This window comes from Corticium candelabrum, chromosome 15, assembly GCF_963422355.1.
Source record: "Corticium candelabrum chromosome 15, ooCorCand1.1, whole genome shotgun sequence".
NCBI classification, from domain to species: domain Eukaryota; kingdom Metazoa; phylum Porifera; class Homoscleromorpha; order Homosclerophorida; family Plakinidae; genus Corticium; species Corticium candelabrum.
In genome coordinates, this window is record NC_085099.1 from 7,373,755 (window position 1) to 7,395,585 (window position 21,831).

At 39.2% G+C, this 21,831-nt stretch overlaps 2 protein-coding genes across 2 annotated transcripts; one reads left to right on the forward strand and one right to left on the reverse strand.

Annotated features, from left to right (window-relative positions):
• The first annotated feature begins 15,658 nt into the window (after positions 1-15,658).
• Positions 15,659-18,945, forward strand: LOC134191603 (uncharacterized). The gene is made up of 8 exons (XM_062660225.1): positions 15,659-15,726; positions 15,911-16,208; positions 17,970-18,066; positions 18,135-18,196; positions 18,301-18,336; positions 18,396-18,473; positions 18,533-18,576; positions 18,631-18,945. Exons 1-8 carry the CDS (start codon positions 15,659-15,661, stop codon positions 18,662-18,664), a joined length of 717 nt encoding a protein of 238 aa, XP_062516209.1. The 3' UTR covers positions 18,665-18,945.
• A 541-nt stretch (positions 18,946-19,486) lies between these two features.
• Positions 19,487-21,801, reverse strand: LOC134190718 (nucleolar MIF4G domain-containing protein 1-like). Its single transcript, XM_062659202.1, has one exon. It carries the CDS (start codon positions 21,799-21,801, stop codon positions 19,585-19,587), a length of 2,217 nt encoding a protein of 738 aa, XP_062515186.1. The 3' UTR covers positions 19,487-19,584.
• Between the last annotated feature and the right edge of the window lie 30 nt (positions 21,802-21,831).

The window sequence follows — 21,831 nt, forward strand, 5'->3', positions numbered from 1 at the left end:
CTATTATTGTATACTTAAAGTCTATTATTGCATTTATCAAATACACCATGTCTTTCAGTAGTAGTAGTAGAGATTTTATTTTACTAGGCATAAAAGTCTTATATTAGAAATTCCACTGTCTTGCAAGCTATGCTATAGCTACATTTGCTGTTTAGGTCACAAAGGATAGACTTGGTCTGGTTTTTTTCGTGTAGTTATGTTATATGCACTTATTGAAGTTATATTGTTTCATGTGAATGTGTGGTATATACTAACCAGTGACTAAAACTGTTTAGTTGAAAGCTGATTTTCTGACTTGTAAGTTACAACGTAGCAGAGCAGAACAAGAGAAGAATGAACTTGCAGAGGTTATTGACACTAACATAATAATGTACTAATCTTTTTAATCAAATATGTGCACTTACAGAAAGATCACATATCTGTCTGTGCACACATGCACACTAAACAAGCTTACATATGTGTCTGTACGCACCATATCACTCATAGTTTTTACTACTTGGTTACTTGGGAATCTCACTGCCCACTATTACACTGTTAAGTGCTTCAGGTGTACTAATTTGTGGTTGAGAATATTGTTCATGTTTGGGAAGCTCTCAATTTTATGTCAAATCACCTGTGAGTGATATACTGCTAGTAATTGTTAGCAAATGTCAGTCAGCACATACATAGTGGCAGATGACTTTAGCAGCCAAGACTGGCAACACCGCTTACTCCACTACCGAATCCCTGAGAAGTGACAAATGGAAATACCTTTTGTATATTGCTGTCAATCATTGTAAACATTTGTGAATGTCTTTGTTCACAGTCACAGTACATTTTTATTGTTTCTATTCAGGAATTCAAAAAGGCTAAACAGCTAGATCTAGGAAAGTATCAGGTATGATTGCTGCGTAGTTTTTTATAATTTGTTGGTATATTGTTTTCCTTAAAATATTAACATTCTTTGCTAGGATCTTCTTACAAAATGCAAGGTTAATTGTCAAATTTTGGTATGGTATTTTGAAGTGAATAAACAGCATTGTACACGTGTGAAAGAAAAGAGAAACAGAAGCTAGGACAGAGATTGCTGCTCTAAGACAAGAAATGTCTCAGGTTTGCCTGTTACACTAAAACTCAATCTACTAGTACTTTTTATTTATGTTGCACTGTAATTTGTAAATATTTTTGGTGTCTATAGCTAATGCAATAAGGTTTACTTGTAGCAAATCATTGACATCAGGTTTTCTATTTTTAGGCTTGTAGGTTTTATTATTGTAGGCTGTAATAATCATATTTGTCTTGTATAAGAAATATATGTATTGACAGACAGACAGACAGACAGACAGAAAATGACATTAGTGACATATATATAATGTCCAATTGCATGCAACCTAAGTTGATAATTTTCTAGAGATTCGTGTGGGTCTAATTGATATATAACGGACTTTCTTAGCTACAGCTTGTAATAGTTCATATGGATGAAATTTAAAGATTTGACAGACAGACAGACAGAGATGCTAATTGTTATTTGTGTAATTGTAATTGTAGTTGTGACACTTGTTGTTCATTAGCTGTTACTTTAGTTTCACCTGTATTAGCTTTGATGTATAAAAATATATGAAAATTTGACAGACAGACAGACAGACAGACAGACAGACAGAGAGAAGACAGAGAGCCACGCCATCGCTATACAAACACTGAGGATAGGTCCGATATTGTTGTTTTTGATACACAGTCGGGATCTACCATTGACTTCAATACCCTGAAAGAAGAAATTTGTGCGGTAGAAAAATTGTTCTTTTTCTAGAGACATAACTACTTGTGCGGAATTAATTTGTGCGACAATAAGGCCATGCACAACAAGATCATGTGCAAGGGAAAAATATATGTGGAATTTATTTTGTGCGATGGGCTTGTGATCGCACAAAATCGCACGAATTTTTCTTCCGCACAAATTTCTTCTTTCAGGGCACATCTCTTGCCCATCCCTGGAGCTCTGAGACATGAAGAAAAAATGGAAGAAGTACAATTCAGAGAAGAGATTGACCAGGCGGCGCCTCTGTGAGAATGATGCCCCTTGTTTTTTAGCACTTTGGAAGATGGGGAGTAAAAGGGTTTCAATATCTGCAACATCTACCTTGCAGTTCAGTCAATGAGGAGGGCAAACCAAATGCGCCAGAATTCTTGGACTATTGGAGGAAGAGATTTGCCGCCCAAGTCCAAAAATGTAACAGCAAGACCCTTACAAAGAAGTTCTTATCTCTTCTCAATGAATACAGCTGCAGCTCTTTGTGGGCAGACATAAACATTTAAAGGCCGAGACCATAGACAGACAGACAACCTGTGAGAAGCATACTTGCCGCTCTAAATTGGCAGTTTCCATCTCCTTGGACACAGATCTAGAGGCAAATGATTTGCAGGGCCATCAGAAGGGTAATTAACAGGACTTTGCAGCAGTAGCTGAAATCCTGCCCATCATGATTTTAGGATTTGCAGCCATTGTCTTAATTAAAGAATAGCGTATATAGGTAGGATGCTAGTTTGACATTTTTAGTTTTGGGTACTTCTATGTTACAAGCAAGCAAGCACAAGCATAGATGGCACCAAGTAGCATGCCCAATCTGGCAGTAATTAATTAGGAAAGGACACACAGATATCTGATCTGTCATCTATGACAACTAAATGCTCTCAGTAGATCTGCAAAACGGTAGACTTATCTATAATTAAGTTTAGTAACCAAGGTCTCTTCTAAGGTACCTCTCTCCAGTGGGCTGCTAATTAACACCAGTGATATAACAATGAAGGCATGCTTGCTCAGGAAGGAAAAGTCAAGCTGGTAGGTAGGGTAGCTGTCAGCTAGTTGTCTCTGGGCAACCATAGTTTGCCGTTTCAGTTGCCCGGACTTATTTTTGGTTGTCCCAGGTTCCCGGGCAACCAATCTATCTTACACTGTAAACAGTCTAAGGCTGAAACGTTTTGAGACCATGGGTCTGTACTAGGTCTCTCCATAGCTACGCCATGTTATAGTGTTAGTGTTTGATGTATTTTAACAGTTATTGTAATATTTATTAATTGTCTTTTATAGGCTCAATTGTCTCATGATGCTCTTGTCTCTGAACTTTATTCAGAACTTGATCGACAAACAGTATGTTGATTTTGTACTCATTATGATTCATTATGATGCTTGTTTTCTAGATGGAAGGTGAGAATCGTGTGGATGATGTTCTCAGAAACCTGAGACAGGAAAAACAGGAATTAAGTGAAGAAATGGCTGCTCTGAAAGTAAGTGGTTTGTTTATTCTAACTAGTCTTGTGTCAGATGAGTGAAGTGTAATTTTCAACTTAAATTTAATTCAGGCATCTCTCAGTGACAAGCAATCTAGGATTGATGCTTTGAAACAACAGCAAGCACGAGAACAGATTCAGAAACGAGAGCTTCAAGCAAACATTGAGAAGTAACTTCATTCTTTCCTTGCAAATTTAATATAATATTATTGTTGATCATAAGAGTGGTTGAGGAAAAGGCAATACTACAACAAAAATATGGTAGACTAGTCAGAATGTACAAGATGAAGGTGAGTGATGTAGAATTCTTTCTTTAAGAAGTTGCTAATATTATAATACTCTGGTTAGAATGGAAGGACAGGCATTGGCAAACAGCAGGCAACAGAGTAAGTATGTGAGTGATAGATAGATAAATAGATTTAATGATATAAATGATATAATAGAATGTTGCATGTACATCATACAAGATTAAATTGTTTGCTAATAGGCCTTATCCTCATTTCTAATATTTAAATCAATACCTACTATAAAAGCTGCGGTGGGACCAAAAATGCGTGTAGCTAGCAAACATGGGAACGGGATGCAAACTCACAATAACTGAACTTGTGTGCAAGACAATGCAGCTATCTATTTGCTGGATCAATGGTCACATAACACGTATATAGCCTAGATTCGTGGTCAACAGCAAATACAGTCATGGGGAGCGTTAATTAGCCATCAATGTTCTTGTTCGGGTTGCTCTGCGTTGGACCTAGAGCATTAAGTTAACTGCACGACTGTGAAGAGGACTCCACTACTAAGCAGGTTGTAAGCCATGATTACTGTACGCGTGTTGTGCTGACTGTTGGTTCCCAGTGAGGACATTATGTCAGTTACATCTGGATCTGTAGAAAACACCTATCTAAACAAACTCGTGTGATCTCACCAACGGATTCTAGTCAACACTGGAAAGGACGGCGCATTCTGAACTAGCTAGATGCAAGTTAAGCGTCGAAACACATCTCTCAAGTCACGCAATACAACACGAAGTGAGCAATCTACCAAACAACCTACAGGAAGATCAGTTTCATGGTTCATTACGTGTTTGCTAGATGATACGCAATGTGACACTCGGAAATGAGAAGCTAAACGCATTTTTGGTCCCATCGCAGCCTTTTATAGTAGTTGTTGGTTTTAATAGTACAAACGCGCATAAGACCTATTTAGCGAATGTCTAGTGACAATGATAGCTAGCCTTATTCTCCAATAAGTCTTGAACTCAGCTTTGTGTTCTCATCAAAGCATAGGGAAATCTTTTGTAGATAGATTTTTATTGGATATCATGTAAATTTTCTAGTACAAAGACATCAGATAGATACAGTAAACTACATGAAATGTCAACTAAAACTCTAACTTAAGTAATTAATGTGGGCGCGCCTGGACACGCTTGAGTTCATCAACTAAAAAAGAACCACCTTGTACAATGTTTAATTTTCTCATGATCACACCGGCATTGAGTTTCTGCAGTGTAATGGAAAAATGACACCTCCAGTAGGTCTTGAAGTCAGCAGAGATCTTCTTAGCCTTCTTGATCTTTGGACTTAAGTGACAAAGTGTTCAGCAGACGGTCAGCTGCAACTCCTCAGTGCACTGGGATGCATTACCTCCTGGAAGAATCTCACTGTCGTATTTATCATTTTCATTTCTTCTCTTTTCTTTGCAGCAAATCCACTCAGTTTGGCCCAATTTTTGACGACCACTTTACTCCAGGGATGAGCAAGTGAAATATCAATCTCCTGATCAGACAAATTACCGGTGTCGCATATGATAATATCAGGTCTACCCTCATTGTTCAGATATGTATTTTTGGTTGTTTCTTGTGGAGAACAGCTAACTCTTTCAGGCATTCTGACCAAGAGATTACAATTGAGTCATGAGCCCAGATGGGGCCTCCTCCATGTTTACATACGTTAAGAGATGATAACCAAAAGAGTCAAGGTGTGTCCCGCAATTGCATTTATCTTACATTCCCTGAAAAGGAGGGTGAAGCTCTAAACATAAACAAGCTGCTAGGCGAAATTTGCCAGGTTTTACTGCAAGCTCGTTTGACATTGGGATCACTTGCAAGAACGCACCAGCTCCCTTTCCACTGACTGATCTAAGTCTGGCTGAAACTTTATCTGAGTTTTCTTTTCCTAACACAAGATTATAATTATGATCAACTATTGTGCAAGTGAGACGATGTTGTAACTTTTCCGGATTTTCAAGAATTTGACTGAGGAATTTTGACTTTTATAAGGATTTCTCTGGCAGTTTTTCTTGTGTAGCTGTCCTTGGTGAGAGAGAGAGATCCTTCAAACAACTGTCTTTCTAAAAAGTTGTCAATTTAACTCATGTGAGTTCAACTGCAAAGACAGTTCTTGGGATGTGTGAGCCCAAGCTGCTAGGAATGCTATGGGAACTGATTGCATCCTGGAGAGACTAAATTACCCCTCTGTCACAAGTAACCGCGTCCTTAGCACGCGCTCAGCCAGTCTTGCTGTTAACTCAAGTCAATCTATTTCAAGAATGACTGGCTAGTCATTAATGCTGGGCAATGACTGAAACTGTAACAAAATGCGAGTTCCCGTATGCATATACTACATCCTTCTCCCTCCCCGACTATGTGACTGATATTTACAATTAAGAGGTATGCAGTACAACACAATAATCTAATTACTAATTCAGTCTGTCTGGTGCCTTTCTTCTTCTGCTGAAACGGCAGACTGGAGTCACTCCTTTGTTGGCACCTAGATTTGATGCTCCAGTTCGTTCCACGTGTGTCTCTAAGTCTTCTGGTTCTGTGCTAATCTCCGGTGATGGTACTGGTTCTATTTGTTTGTCAACTCCATTGTGTTGTTGTTCTGGTAAGTGTTGTGCGACATCCCATTCTTTGGGTTCTCCCGGCGATACTGGTACCATTGGATGTATTGGTTCCACTAGTAAATCTTCTGATTCATCTCTTTCATGTCTTTTTTAATTGTAAGGTTTTCCGAATCTGATCCAAATGTTGTTTGACTACCCTCTCATCTTCCAGTTTGATAGTGTATGATAGTGAGCTTGTTTGGGACTGAACTACACCAGCTACCCAAGGGGGACCTCTGTTGTAATTGCGCACATAGACTCTCACCCCATTGTAAAAGTCTATCATACTATTCCGGTTACCCTTGTAGAAATATTTCTGTTGCCATTGTTTTTTGTGTACCGTTTGCTCCAAGTTGGGGTGTAACGAATCTAAACGTGACAGTAATTTGCAACCATTAATAATTCCGCAAGCAATATTCCTGTCGTGGAATGCGATGTAATTTGGTAGCCGAACAACACTTGTGTCAAGCGATATGTCAATGTTCCTTGTTTTGCTAGGGACAGTCCTTTCTTCAATACTTGTCCTGCTCTTTCTGCCAGCCCATTACTTGACGGATGATATGGTGCTGCTTTAATGTAGACAATTCCATTCAATTTTACAAAATCGGTAAACTCTTGACTGGTGAATACTGACCCATTGTCTGATACCAGTTTTTCAAGAATTCCATGAGTTGAGAAAATTTTCTTTTCCACCATAGTTTTGTTGTCGTGGATTCTACAGGTTCTATTTCAATCCACTTCGAGTATGCGTCAATGAGTGCAAGAAAGGTTTTTTTCTAACAAGGGTCCAGAGTAGTCTACATGCACCCTCATTCACGACTGATGGGGTCAAGACGAGGGATGCAGTGGAGCTTTGGTGGTGCGTTCCTTGTTTCTTGACAACTAGAACAACTTTGGACCTTGCATTTGATGTCTACATCCAGTCCAGGCCACCAGACTATTGTTCTGGCTAAGCCTTTTATCTGTGCCACACCAGGATGACCAGCATGTAACTCCTCCAAAACTCGTTGTTGCCCTTGTGATGATAAAATCACCCTGTACCCCATAATACCCATTCCTCTTCTATAGATAATTCACTTGCTCTTCACCAGTAAGGAGACAACGCTTCGATTAGTGGTTTATTGTGTCAACCATGATTGACATAAAATTGTACTTTAAACAGTCTAGTGTCTTGTTCTGTTCATCTTCTAACATTTTTTGCCAGTACTGGTGACAATTCCAGTTGCTGTAAAAATTGATTGGCTCTGGTTTTTCTTCCTCAGTTGTCGACGGTAGTTGTAAGGGTAACCAACTGCAGTCATCTGCATTACCATGTCCCGGTCTGGTTTGTATTGCAAGTTATAACGATAGGAACACGGCCCATCGATGGATTCTCGCTGATGCCATTGGTGGAAGAGGCATATTTCCCCCCAACAATCCTACCAGAATTTACGGTCTGAGACTAGCACAAACTCTCTACCAAACATACTGGTGAAATCTTTGTAGACAAAAATTACTGCCAGTGCTTTTCTTTTCACCTGTGCGTAATTCCTCTCCGCTCTCGTCAATGTTTTTGATGCAAATCAGTGCTCGAATTAAGGTTTCAACATTGTCCAGACATAGTATCACGTAGCCAGCCCTTCCCCCTTTCAATATCAAAAGTGGGAGGGGCTGGCTACGCAAGACTAAAATTTTAAATTGATTAGACTTCACAGCTAGAATTGGTTCAAACATGTTTTCCGTTGTAACTAACTTACTCAGGAGCATCAAAACCTGATTTTAATTTGTTTGGTATAACATGCGTTAATAAAAAAGGCAGCCAAATTTAACATGATGAGTGCAAAAGATCGGTGTCACCATGCCTTATGATATCCATAAACAGTCAACAGCTACATGAGCACAAAAGTTCAGTAAGGTATCACAAAAGCTGAGGCAATTTTTTTGCCATTCTTGAAAGACACAACAGTGGAAATAATTTCTTCATTTTTACAACGACACTAGACAAGACATTTTAAAGCTGTCCAGCCATAGGTAGACCAGTTCTGGTCTATAACAGTACTAAGTATCCACAAGTCAACGGAGTTTGAGATAGAAGTCAGACTAAAATGGTCTACCACAGATTGTTTTTCATGACTTGTGATTTGAAGTCTGTGGATTTCGCGACATTAAAAATTTTCTATAACGAGATACGTAAGACAAAATGTATAAAGCTAAATTAATTAATAGTAAAGCAGAAGTTGAGTCATGTTCTGTACTGATCATAAGCATTTATATTCACTGTTAATTAACTATTAATTACCTGTAAAGCAGCTTGTACTAATTTTTGTATCAGAGAGTAAATCAGTTACTACTTAGGCTTAAACTGTCATTAAATTGTACAGGTTACATGTACAATGTACAAAACTAGTGCTTGTCAACAGTTTCCACCCAAGCTTCCCAATCCTCAATAGAAAACTCAGCATCATCACTATTGTTGTGGCTGTCCTGTGATTGCGATGAAAAATTCTTTAGTGCTTGCTTATGGGGATGATGCTGCCCTACTCTCCACCAGTGATCAATGGCTGAGTCTGGATCCCAGTCAGCTAGAGCAGGTCCAGATACATTGATGCCCATGAGATCATCTAGGGTGTCCTCAGCCAAGCATGTCCCTCTGTCAGTCTTTATCATCTTATGCTGCAAGTAGACTTGTTCTAAATGACCGCTGGCAACAGGCAAGCAGAAGAACAGCTCAATTATTCTAAGAATGTTGTGCCAGCGACTGGAGTCTGCGCAGTTGAAGAGCTTCCACCACACAACTCTATAGTCATCTCGCACAATATCAAGAAATTCTCTGGCATACGCTACCATGCAATCCCACTCATCTTGCACCAATGCTATATCTACCTCTGCCTTCTCTAATGGTGTAGCAAAACGTTCACAGACTGAATTAATTGTATGATAGTCAAAAGGAGATTCAGAGCCACTCACTCGCTGCCATCCGTTTGTTACTAGTATCAGAACAGCTTGCTGAAGAAGTGCAACATCAACTCCCTGAGAAACGAGACGATTATGAGAACATGTTTCAACTATATCAATCCAAGAAAGGTAGTGGGTTTCCAAGTACTCTAGCGATGGTTTGTAGTCTTTCAACTGTACAGTCTGATACAGCAAAAGCGAAGAATTGTTACTATCGCTTTTTATTCTTCCGGTTACCTTTTTTACAGAAGGTAACTCTTGGAATGCAGTAACTCGTAGCTTGTCAAGTCTAGATTTTGTCTTCATGATAGAACCAATGGCACAAACAGTGCACAAGTCTTCTTCCTGCAAAGTTTTTACAAGACAGCAACTGGTTTAAGAATGTCGTGAAACACTGCACAACCCAACAGAATTTTTGAATTGGTCCACTTTAGTATATAACCATGAAGAGTCTGACGCTCAACTGAGCGTGGTAATGTTTGACTCAGCGTAGTCAGATGGCTAATGTGTACTCCAAATCTGTCAATGAGACGGGCTAAGACAGCAATTCTGTGCGATACAAATCGCGTGCCACAAGCATGAAGTGGGTGAAGCCCACCAGCCCTAGGCAATTCAGAATCTTCAAAACAGAACTTAAGCTCTTCTATCACCTGCTTTAACTCTCGACATTTTTAGGACATTTTTCATACATAAAGTAGACTTGAAGCAGAAGTTCATCAATGGTTGTGAAGAACGTCGATTTGAGTGCATCTCTAATAGAAAGTTCTAAACGATTTCCTAAACACCAAGATACTGTTAACCATGGAACATCTTCTTTTAGTAATCTATGTAAACCACGACTAGTAGACATATTGGCAGCAGCACCATCACAACCAGGACCGATAAGTTTGTTTTCCAGTTGTCAACCCCGACAAACTTCACAGCATCGCAGAAACATTGATACAAACCTTCACCAGTCACACTACAAGGATATCTTGAAGAAAAGAAGCAGTTTCGAACGTGCATTCTGCCATCATCAGTATATGGATCCAAATAGATTGCCATGAACAGCTCAACTTCTATATTTGCAGCATCTGTTGATGCATTCACTTGCAGACTAAAGAAATGAGCTTTGTTAATAGCAGTCACAAGCCATTGTCGTAGTTCGTAAGCAATAAAGTTTACAAACATGGCGCATCCGTGATCATTGATGTACATATCACCTAGCATAACACCGTGCCTCTTTCCAACTTGCACAATGACTCGAACTTCACAAACGCTAGTTTTCCTTTGCAAGAAAGTACGGAATATCAAACTTAGCACACATTTGTGCCTGGTACCAGCATCCATCTTTGGCAGTAATGCTATACTTTTCATCTTTGGAGCATACTCAACAAATGTTGCACCCTGCTTTTTCTTTAGTAGTTTCATTGCCAGGTCATGCATTTCACTTTTGGCATGATCTTTGGCGTGATCTTGGCAAATTTTTTAGCTGTTGATGCATTTCAAGAGTTGTTAGGGTTCCTAGCTCATGAATTAAGAAGGTATGACTTTACAGTTACTAGTGTCTAGAGGAAGTAGCCAATTAGCAAGGTAACTAAACGGTCTACCGCTGTGACATCAACTCACAGTCCTCATTGTTTCGCGGGCTGTTGGTTGGTATTCCTGACTCTTCTTCCCGTTCTGTTTCATCTTGATAGCCTTTGAGTTCCTTTACATTTACATAACCTTATTCTATTGTAATATGACCTCTAATGGACAGTTTTGGGATATCACTTAACATCTGCGTGTGGTAAACAATTACAGCTGCATCATTACTGACTTTCGGAAGCAAAGTCAGCGCGAACAGAGAGTATCCTCTGTAAACCTCTGGATACTGTACATACTATAACATTGAAAAGCGACAGAAGATTGAAGTTTACAGCAGACAAGTTACGACATAGTTGGAGAACGCCGTGCATATCATTACATCACGTAACTCAGGGATCCATTTTACAAGACCAGTTGGGGTATGCTAACTCATGTGTACCTCTTCTGACTAACCCATATACGAGAAACACGTTGATTACAGTTGGCTGCACCTGTGGCCTAGTAATTATAATTCAATTATCAAATGAAGAGCGGCGATCACTGGGTAATAGACATCGGAAACAAGCGGCAAAACGAATAGACGCTCATTGTGCAGCTAGCTGTAGTGGAAAATAATAAATCAAGCCTTGAGAGCAAGACATTAGAGTTCCTTTACGGCAGGTCTACAGTTACATTTCTAAAGTTTGACATCTTGTCCGAACGTTCTTCTTCGTGATCGGACAAACAACAAAAGTGTTCGGAAATGTCCGATGTCCGACCACTATTTCGAGCACTGCAAATGCTACTGGATGTTCTTTTCCAGTCTTCCCTCTCTGAGCAGATACAGAACCTAAACCATATGACAAAGCATCATAGGTTACAACGGACTCTTACTGTGGATGGAAATGTGCTAACACTTTGGCTGACACTAACTGTTGTTTTGATTGGCAATAACCTCGTTCTTGTTCACATGACCAGTTCTGCTTTACTCCTGTTGTAACAGAATTTGCCGTAATAAGATAGCAATTCTAGGTACGCTTTTAATTTTGTCACATTTTGTGGTGTGGGTGCTTCCGTTATTGCCTGAATTCGTCCCTTTTCTGGATGTAACCCTTGTCTTGTCAATAACATGTTCCAAATACACTACTTCAGATTGCATGAACCGGCACTTGTCTTTATTCAGCCTTAGTCCAGCATCTTCCAACTTTGTACGCACCTTACCTAAGTTAGACAAATGCTCTTGTTCGTTTCTTCCTTGTGATCTAAGTAGACAACTACTCCTGGAATTGCTTGCTACAGAGTTTCCATCGTCTTTTGAAAGATACCGGGAGCCGATGAAACACCGAACGGTTGTCTATTAAACTGATATAATCCCTGGTGAGTATTGATGACTACATACTTACGTGATTCCTTATCAAGTACAAGCTGTTGATACGCTCTATCCAAATCCAGGGTTGTAAACTGCTCTCCTCCTGCTATATGAGTGAACAGGTCTTCAATGTGTGAAATCAGATAAGTATCGCATTTTGACACTTGATTCACTGTCAACTGATTGTCTCCACAGATTCTGATCTTTCCACTGTTTCAATACTGGGACTATGGGAACCGCCCACTCCAAATAGTGTATTGGCTCAATCATTCCGGCTTTTGTGATGTCGAACAATTCTTCTCCTATCTTCTTTCTCAAAGCATACGGTACTTGTCTTGGTCGGTAAAACTTGGGACTTGTCATTTCTGTCACTGGTAATTTCTCTTCCACACCTTGTAATCTGCCCAGCTTCCCACTGAACACTTTACTGTGTAATAACAATAACCCTTCCACTTTTTCTTGGTGAGGGTTTGCCTCCAAAAGATGAACTCTTCCTCAATCAATTTGTACTTGTCGAATCCAGTCTCTTTCTAATAAACTCAGGCCAGAGCCTGCCACTGCAACAAGCGGGAAGAGACAATCGGCGTCCATCTGAAGTGTTTACCCACACTTTCAACTTTCCACACACAGGTACTGGTTCCCCAGTATATGTCTTCAGCGTCTTCTTTTTATTTTTCAATGGTGCTTCACCTTCTTCCAGACTGACTTCCATGTTGTTTTGCTCACAATACTGACACTCACTTCCGTGTTTATTTCCATCTCGAGTGGCTGTCCATGTACAGTCAACGTTGTCTAGGCTTCTCTTTTCCTTTGTGTAACGTGTGAATATTGCCACTAATCCACTCAAACTCCTCATCCTCACTTGTATCTGACTGCGCCTTCTCATAGTCGATTTTGTATGTACCTCTACCACTGTCCTCTTTCTGAGCCATTTTTCTCACTGTGCAATAAACAGCCTTTGCATGCCCAATTTTGCCACAACCAAAACACTTGACATTCTTGAACCAGCACTCGAACTGTTTGTGTCCCTGTTTACCACAGTGATAACAACAACCAGATATCTTATCAGTCGGTTTGTGTGTTACCTGCTGTGGGTACTCGTTGCGTCTGTAACTGGTGTACAGGCTGCTTCTGTAACTTGTGTACGGACTCTCCTTCTAAACCAATCATGCCTATGTCACTTCCTCTTTCTTTAGTAAAGTGAAATTCCAAGTTCAATTTGAAGCAATTCAGGATGCCAAGACACACCAAAAGCTACACCATACCAGTGCTGTGGATTAATTGATACATTGGGCAATGTAAACCACAAGTTAATTCAATTTGCTTTCTTACTATCGTTGCAATACCACTTTGTCTAATCTGATGTTCCTTCTTATGACAATCTGCAAGTTATGGTTTCCACTTCTAACTGGCACATTTCTTGCTTTTCATGTCACATTGGAATATTTCAATTGCTTTGGTCTAATTAATAGCAAATGCCAGTAGATGTGCAACATTCTCATGCCAGGAACAGTATCTTTCTAACATATGTAACCTACATATTTGGTCGCAGGGACAAAGGATTCAACTCTTGTCTAGTAAGCACAGCTGTAGATATTTGGGCCTTTGGTTTTTTGTTATGTCATCAGGTGACATCCAACACCATGTGGTAGAGACGACTAGGTCTTTCTCTGAAAACGATTGCTGTTGCAAAGTAGAAAGTGATGGTCAATTACATTTTTTGTTTCTTGGCTGTAAAACACTTGTTTATGTGAAATCTTTTATTTTAGTCACTCTACGTTCAACACTGGAATGTTACTAGAATGGAGAGGAGATGTCCAATTATAGTAAACAGCTCTCATCTTGCCAAACGTAGAGTGCCGAATCAAAGGTTTGACATAAACAAGTGGTTTACAGCCAAGAAACAAAAATGTTATTGACCATTACTTTCTATTTTGCAAGAGCCATCGTTTTCAGACAAAAGATCTAGTTGTCTCTACTAGCTGGTGTTGGATGTCACCTGATGACATAACAGATGAAACCAAAAGTTTCAAATATCTACAGCTTTGCTTACTAAGAGTTGAATCTTGTTCCTGCAAACAAATTTATAGTTTACATCTGTCTAAGGTGTTACTGTGCAGTGCTGGGATGTCAAGGCTGAACAGTGAGATCTAATAGCAATTGCTTTTCTTCATTACATATTGCTATTTGGGATGAGGCATCAAAAGCCACTTGGCTTGTTCATTTGAGTCAGTTGTTGAAATCCAAAACTTAGAAAAGTGAATCGTTATTCTCAGCTTGTTCAAACAGGCAAAACAAACACATTCAAACTGTACTTTTGCACCTACTCTCTGTTCGCGTTGACTTTGCGCTTTGAAAATCTGTAATAACTTCTGCGCATAGGGCAGACAGTGACGATCTTGGTATCATTTGAAACCGCAAGTTCCCGGATTTTCTATAGTTAGGGTAACGAAGGCGTATGTATTACACAGGCGGTTTGATAAGGCTTTTGCGTATCAAGAGTCGTTAGGGTTCTTAACTCATTAAGAAGGTTTGGTCTTACAACAAGAATGCTGCTAATAGAGGAAGTAGCCAATTAGCAATGTCACTAAACGGTCCACTGCCTTGACATCAACTCACAGTTGCTCTTGTTTCGCGAGTAGTTGCTTGATATTCTGACTCCTCTTCTCGTTCTGCTTCTTCTTGATAGCCTATGACTTCCTCTACTGTTACCTAACATCTTTGTATTGTAATATGACCTCTAGGATGTACAGTTAATGGGATATCACTTAACATAAACAAATACAGCTGCATCATTACTCACTTCCGAGCACAAAGTCATCACGAACAGAGAGTACTTGTCAGTTCTGAAGGGTTCATATTCTTGAAATCGAGAAGATCACTTTGCAAACTTTGCATACCAACACTCAAATTAACACTAAGCTGAGAATGTTACTGTTTTTGTGTTCTAGTTGGTAGTATTCTAGTTAGGGTTGATCATGCAGCCTTTAGCTGGGGGACCCTTGCTACACGATGTTTAGTGTTGTATGTAAAGGTTGCTTATTACCCGAGGTGCAGAAGCCACTAGGGATAGTAATGCTGGCTGTAGACCAACAAAAACCAAGCGACCGACCAATGATACGCAGTAGAGTTAGATTGTTATCACTGATTATTGAGGGTATTTTTAGCATCGTTGTCATACATTTGTATATGTATAGTTATATAATATAGTAATTATATTATATTATAGTAATTATATAGGTTTACTAATAGATAGATAGATCATAGTTCAACAGGAAGCCCTTTCAGCCATAAGCTGGCCTCCCAAAGGGTCTTGGAAGTTTGAAGCTTGTAGGATGTCATATTTGCATATATACTAAATTTTTTGTGGCAATAGCAAAAAGCTAGATCTCTCAGTATTTTACAGATTACTGCAACAGACATAAGCTTTACATGTATTGGTGCATTAGTGCTGCTGATATTTTTGGCTGAAGGCACACATGATGCAAGTGAGTAATGTTCTGATGTTATGTAAGTGAGTGCAGCATCCATTAGTTTTAACAAGTAGCACTTACTTAAATTAACCTGTCTTTTGGGTTTCTTGTATAAATTTGAGAGTTGATGTTTATTAATTGAGCATATGCAGGTACATTTAATGTAAATGTTTAGCACCTTTAGCACATGCTCAAGATTGAGAGACATATGGCAGATAGAGGATTGAAAGAGGGTCAGACAAAGGAGAGAAACGGGTGTCTTAGTTGTTACAAGCCATATATGCATGCATTGCATGTGCACAAGTGCGCACTGAGTGTACAAAACTTAAGGCCTAAAGTTTGTTTAATTAAAACCTTAGTTACAATGGGATTCTAGCAGCAGTCTAGGTCACTCCGGGACACTGACATGTTGTAATTAATACTCGTGTTTTGGTTTCAGGGAGCTGGAGCAAGATTTACAAAAATCCCAACGTATTTTTCAGCAGTTTTCTGCTGATCAGGAAACTGTGCTCAGAGCAGTAGCCAGTGAAGTCGATGTATTGGTCAGTCATTTGGCTCATGACATCCATTCAGGCTACCCAGCAATGTGTTTAAGCATCGGAACCGAAAATGATTTGCGAAAGTGGGTCACAGATATGATCAGTAAGCTTAAGTGGCTACAGCAGGAGATCAAGCTACGACTAGAGAGAGATGCAGTTCTGAGACAACAAGTGACAAGAGGCCATCAGCATGCAGAGGTACATTAATTTTATTCACATTCTATCTGACAAATTGAGAGAGATCAAAATTTGAGAAAGGATATACACCCAGATGGAAGGCATATTTACATTTTATGGTGCAATCCCAATTTGCATTTACACAGTCTCAGAGCGTGTTCACATGTTGTCAATCATGTTCACACCTGTCCTAATCATGATTAGTGTAACGCCATTCTAATGCCGTAAAGAGTAGTATTACAACCACATTAGTGGCGTTAGTGGTTGCATGTGACTCTGGCACGAGGTAGTATACAAGAAGAGCATGCTGCCGATGTTTCTGATGTGGTGTTGTATGTTTAAACGTACAAACGCAGCAACGACATGGCGACGTCTACAGAAGCGCAGGCAGATGTCCCATGTGACAACTTCTTGCCGTCTCTGGAGGAGCTGCTAGAAAAAGCAAAATAGATGTTTCCCGCTTCAAAACCTAAAGCAATGGATTCGTCAAGACAATTCACACGAATTCTTGCCGGGTATGACGGATGAAAACTGTCCAGGCTAATTACACTCATGTGCCCATGTGACTTACTAATCATAGTTAGCGGTGTGAACACGCTCTTAACTAACCACACTTTGATTAGAATAATGATCAGTGTGAACATGGCCTGTTACTGGACTTATATAGGTGAAATTTGTGAGCTGTAGTTACAGGACTTCAGAGAATTTATGTATGTATGATGTCATCATCTTCACTGTGCTAAAAGTATGTCTCGTGAAGCAAATTGTCTAATCACTAACATAAATTTTATTGCTGTTCAACTTTGCAAAACTGTATTTGCTACTAGAAGCAACAGCTGTGTGGTGACTGCATGTCTTCAAGAAAAGTGTTGCCTTCAAGACAGATTGATACTATACTCTTCAGACAGATCAAATCACAGACCTGGAAATCTGATGGATCCTGCGATGTAGCATGCTACTTACAAATATTCATATATATTTATAGCTTTTTTTGCATGGCTCTGGCCACCTGCCGTGAGAAAGTTTGGATGTGGCTGTTTAGGATCTTTCATTCAATATATATTTCAGAATTGCGAATCAGTTGTTAAGTATGAGAATTTTGTTAAGCACTCAGGCTTTAGGACAATTGTGGACTGAATGTGTAGAATTCTTGAGCAGAAACACAACATCCAATGTATGTAATCATGTATTATCTAATTCTTTTGCATATTACCGGTATGTACATGCAATATAATCTATGTCCAAAACTAGAACTGCATGCAAATCAATCTGTATGTATATTATGTCTAGGAGTTTTTGTGTAGCCAGCACTGTCTTTGCAAACATTTTAGCATTAACAAGTACGAGTAGGGTTTATAGCAGTTTGGGCTACACTGTAGTACTATAGCTACTAGTAGTACAACATGTAGTGCTGTAGTCATTATAGTCACTTGGTCTTTGTAGTCAGTCTGCTTTTAAGTTTATGATTTGTATTTAATACACTAACTATAGTTATTGGAACAACAATGAACATGTATGCAGTGTAGTCAGACTGTTACTAATGTGATCATTACTGATGATAAGGAGATAAGAACTATTACAAATTCAACCATGCAGATGCTCACAAGACAAAGGAAGTGGCTTTGTGAAAGACTGACTTATTACAATGTAGAATTTGTGTGGCTGATTGCTTTACAATCATCTTGAGTGGTCAAGTATTTGTCCTGTCTGATGTTTCCTTAGCTGGTAGACTGGAACAGAAAATTCTAAGTCAATAGTTATTATGAACTGATGTACTTGTAGGAGCTGATACAAGCGTCTGAAGAAGATCGTCGCTACTTTTTGTCTGAATTGTCAAAACACAGAGAAATGCTGACAACATTGGCTCAGGACAGGCAAGGTTATGATTGGATATAAGGCCATAGCTAAAAAAATACTGCTTGCTAAGACCTGGTTTTTGTGTCTCAGTATTGGGAGCATTTGGAACTGATCAAAATTTGGCCGCTCGAAAGACCCTTCAACAATTACAAGTTAGCAAAACATGAATTAACTGTCATTTAGGACTTTTGCATATTATTTGGTGCAATCATTGCCACAGACAATTTCCCAAATTACAATCTTTTCTTTGCTTTAGGAACAAGCAGCTCAGCTAACCGATCGACTGGAAAAAGTAATTGCTAATAAGTAATCAGCAGTTTGGTCTGCCAACCACTTGCATTGTTTCTGTAGGGAGCACGTGCATTACATGCAAGCTCTGCTGCACTAAGGGAGAAGCAGCGTCTCATGGAGGATCTAGAAGCAAAGCAAGTAGGTATAATCTCTGACATGTGTATGATAATAAAATCCTACTTACTGAGATTATGTAGGAATCCAGAAGGGCACGGCAAACAATCACAGACCAGTATGACAGGTTGTTGATGCCAATTTTGTGAAGGACAAGATTCATAATTAGCTTTGTGTACAGGCTCAGGAAGCAACTTAGCAATTTTCAAACATAACACAGGACATGCTCTATTTCTGCTGCACCTTCTATGAAGACTCTAGGAATATAATATAAAATATTTTAGTTAGCAAATAACTTGGTTTAATTAAGGGGCAATGAGTCTCTACTATCAGACGGCGCAATATATGTCTTTATAACGTCATTTACATAGTAGAAATTTTATTGTGTTAATTACATGTAATTCTAAGTTTAATTTTCCTAATACTAAAATAATATATGCGACATTCATCAAATTTGAATGCTGTGTCCTTTTTGTTCATTTTTATGTCTGTCAATGGTGTGGAAATAAACTGCTTAGATTTTCAGGGTTTGAACTTGGTTAAAAGTTAACTTGATTTTGAGTAGATGTCTTTGCCAGTTTTACTATACTCATAGTTTTCCACAATTGTTGCATGGGCATGCATCTAGTAGTAGTTACTAGTGTTATCAATGCAGTCTACCGGAAATCATTCAGTGCTCTGCTGTTAGAGCTTCATAATATTATTGAGCCTGGTCTTGGATGGACCACCACCCATCAAATTCAATATCATATCAATAGACCCAAAGGACAATCTCTTGTAGCTCCGCTCATTCTACACCTTTTCTTCTGGATAATCTCATGCTCCTTTTTAAGTCTGATATTATCAAGGGATCAAATACATATACTTTCTAGTACTGTACTGTATTGGTGAGAGTGATTTCAATTCAATACCTGTCCCTGCAGTAATTCTTGCTTTTATCAGTCTTAAAATATCAAGCTGATTGAATTGAATCCTATGTGATTCTTTGCTTACTATTGGAGTATCCGTAACTTGTCTTAATTCATATGTCTCTTTTCTGACTGTAAGTCAAAGATACTTCATAGTCGATATATTGTTACTTGTACTGTATGTAGGTTATTATAATACAAATGACAGCATAACAAACTACTGCATACTACCTATGTCTACTAATCAGCATGCCAATCTGCATACTCCTTTCAGCCAATCGGATCTTCCTTTTCAACGCCTTCATTTCTACTGAGTTCGACATCTTATCGAGCATGTAATGATGCATAAACACATGCAACCCTTCTCTCAAGTGATACAAATCTGGTGTAGCAGCAATTTGAGCAAATACTGACTGAAACATTTCAGACTCATCAAAAAGACTTTGTAACAGAAATGAGTAAAACTGAACAGATGACTTTCCCAGTTGTGAGAATTCAATAACCTTCAATACAGAAAGAGACATTGCCTTAGTGATAAACAGATGAATAAGGAGCTTAGCCAAATTGTGTCTATTGCTTTCAGTCAGTGATTCCATTGCTTTCAGACGATCCCAAATGCTGTACTGTAATGTCACTTGATAACTACGACTGCATTGACATAATCTCTCACTCAAATATGCATAGAATGGATTGAATAGTTGCTCCTGAAGGCAACAATCAAGAAGTACGTAAACAATCTCCCGTGACTGTTTCTCTTTCAAATTTAGTTTAAGTAGTTTTTCAAATGCATCAAGATAGTCATCGCTAGACATGAGCACACAAAATATAGTTCTTCTAATGTCACTCGTCATTCTCTGCTGGTGTGCCAATGTAAGCATATGTAAATCAGACACACCAGCCATCTCATGTTCCTTTAGTTTGGTTAATATACCTACTTCACCCCCTTTCCAACTTGATCCAACAATCCACCATCTCCCGTGAGTGTCTGCATTCAGTAAATCATTTAGAGTCATCCTCATTGGCAACTCAGCTGATTTTCTTCCTTTAGTTAGTTCCTGATAACGTTGTCTATAGCAATCTATTGCTACCGGATCATGTCGCAATTTTCTAAGATTATTGTTTTTCAGTGCTGTAATTGCATTCACCATAAACTTCACACGAGATTTCTCTCCTTGGTTGTGAGGTATAGAAGATGCTTTTGCCTCAACCTCTACAACAATGTCTTTCAGTGCTCGAGGATCATCTTTTCGAAGTTGGGGTCCTATCAAACTCAGTAGCATCAAAAGAAGTTCAATATCCAATTCATGAAACGAAGCCACAAACTTCCTAACTAAATCGTAAATCAGACAACAGTCTATCATCTGGAGTGTGTAGAGAAAGGCAAACAGCATCACAATATTGGCAGTTGCTTTGGTTGCTTTCTTTTTATCTTCTTCATAAGTATGCTCTAGTTTCTTGGCCAATGACTCCAAGAAAAAATAGCCAACTTCAACACCCTCATTATGACACACAAGCCCTAATAACAGTATGCTTTCCATTAGAATCTGGTCCCCTACATGAGATAATTTCACGCAGGAATCAAGTAGGCACTCAGTCAAACTACTGCTCATGTCATTATGACTATTCTCACGAAACAGGCTTTCCACTTCTCCTGCAATCAACTTGACATTATGCTCGCTAAGCCTATTGACTAGTCCACGCAACACACGCTGAAGTCTTTGTAAAGTCAAAGATTCTCTGTTGGCCTCTGATTTTCTAAGATGAGGAGGAAGGTACTTCACTGCTACAGATGGTTCTGCATCAATGATATCACTATCATTATCCAAGTTGACTTGTTCACCGTGCCCTACATGTCTCTTCATTTTGGACCGACCATCTAACTCTATGTCTGTCTCAGTGTCACTCGCTTTCTTTTCCGCTACTTCCTCAACTTCATTTGCCGCAATTTCAACGTCCGCTACTTCCAGTAAGAAATCTAGACCGTCTTCACTGAAAGTCGAAGGTAACTTCTTTCCTTTTTTCAATCCTAATTTTTTCTCAAGCCTCCCGATCTCTTTATCCTCTTTGCTGTTGGCTATTAATGCCGTTTGCCTTGAATATCGAAAGTTGCGACAGCTGGACTCAACTGAATCTTTCAAACTGACATGCACTTCTTCCTTTGTTCCAAAAGCCACGCTGTGTTTCAGATTTCTCTGACGTTGCCGACTCATGCTGTCTTTGTCATCATCGAGGTTCCTCGTCACAACTTGGCCATGAAATAACCGGTAGCCATGTTCGCTGTCACATGCAACTGCCGGCAAGCGGCCTTTTCTTTTACGGCCCTTTTTTGCCTTTGTTTCGAAGAAAACTTTCAATCTTTCTTTCTTCTCTTTACGTATCCTCTTCCTCGCTTTCCGACGACCACTAGACGTAACTTTCGAAGAAACAGCACCGCTGACTCTCATTTCAATTACCCGGCTATCATTTTCACATGC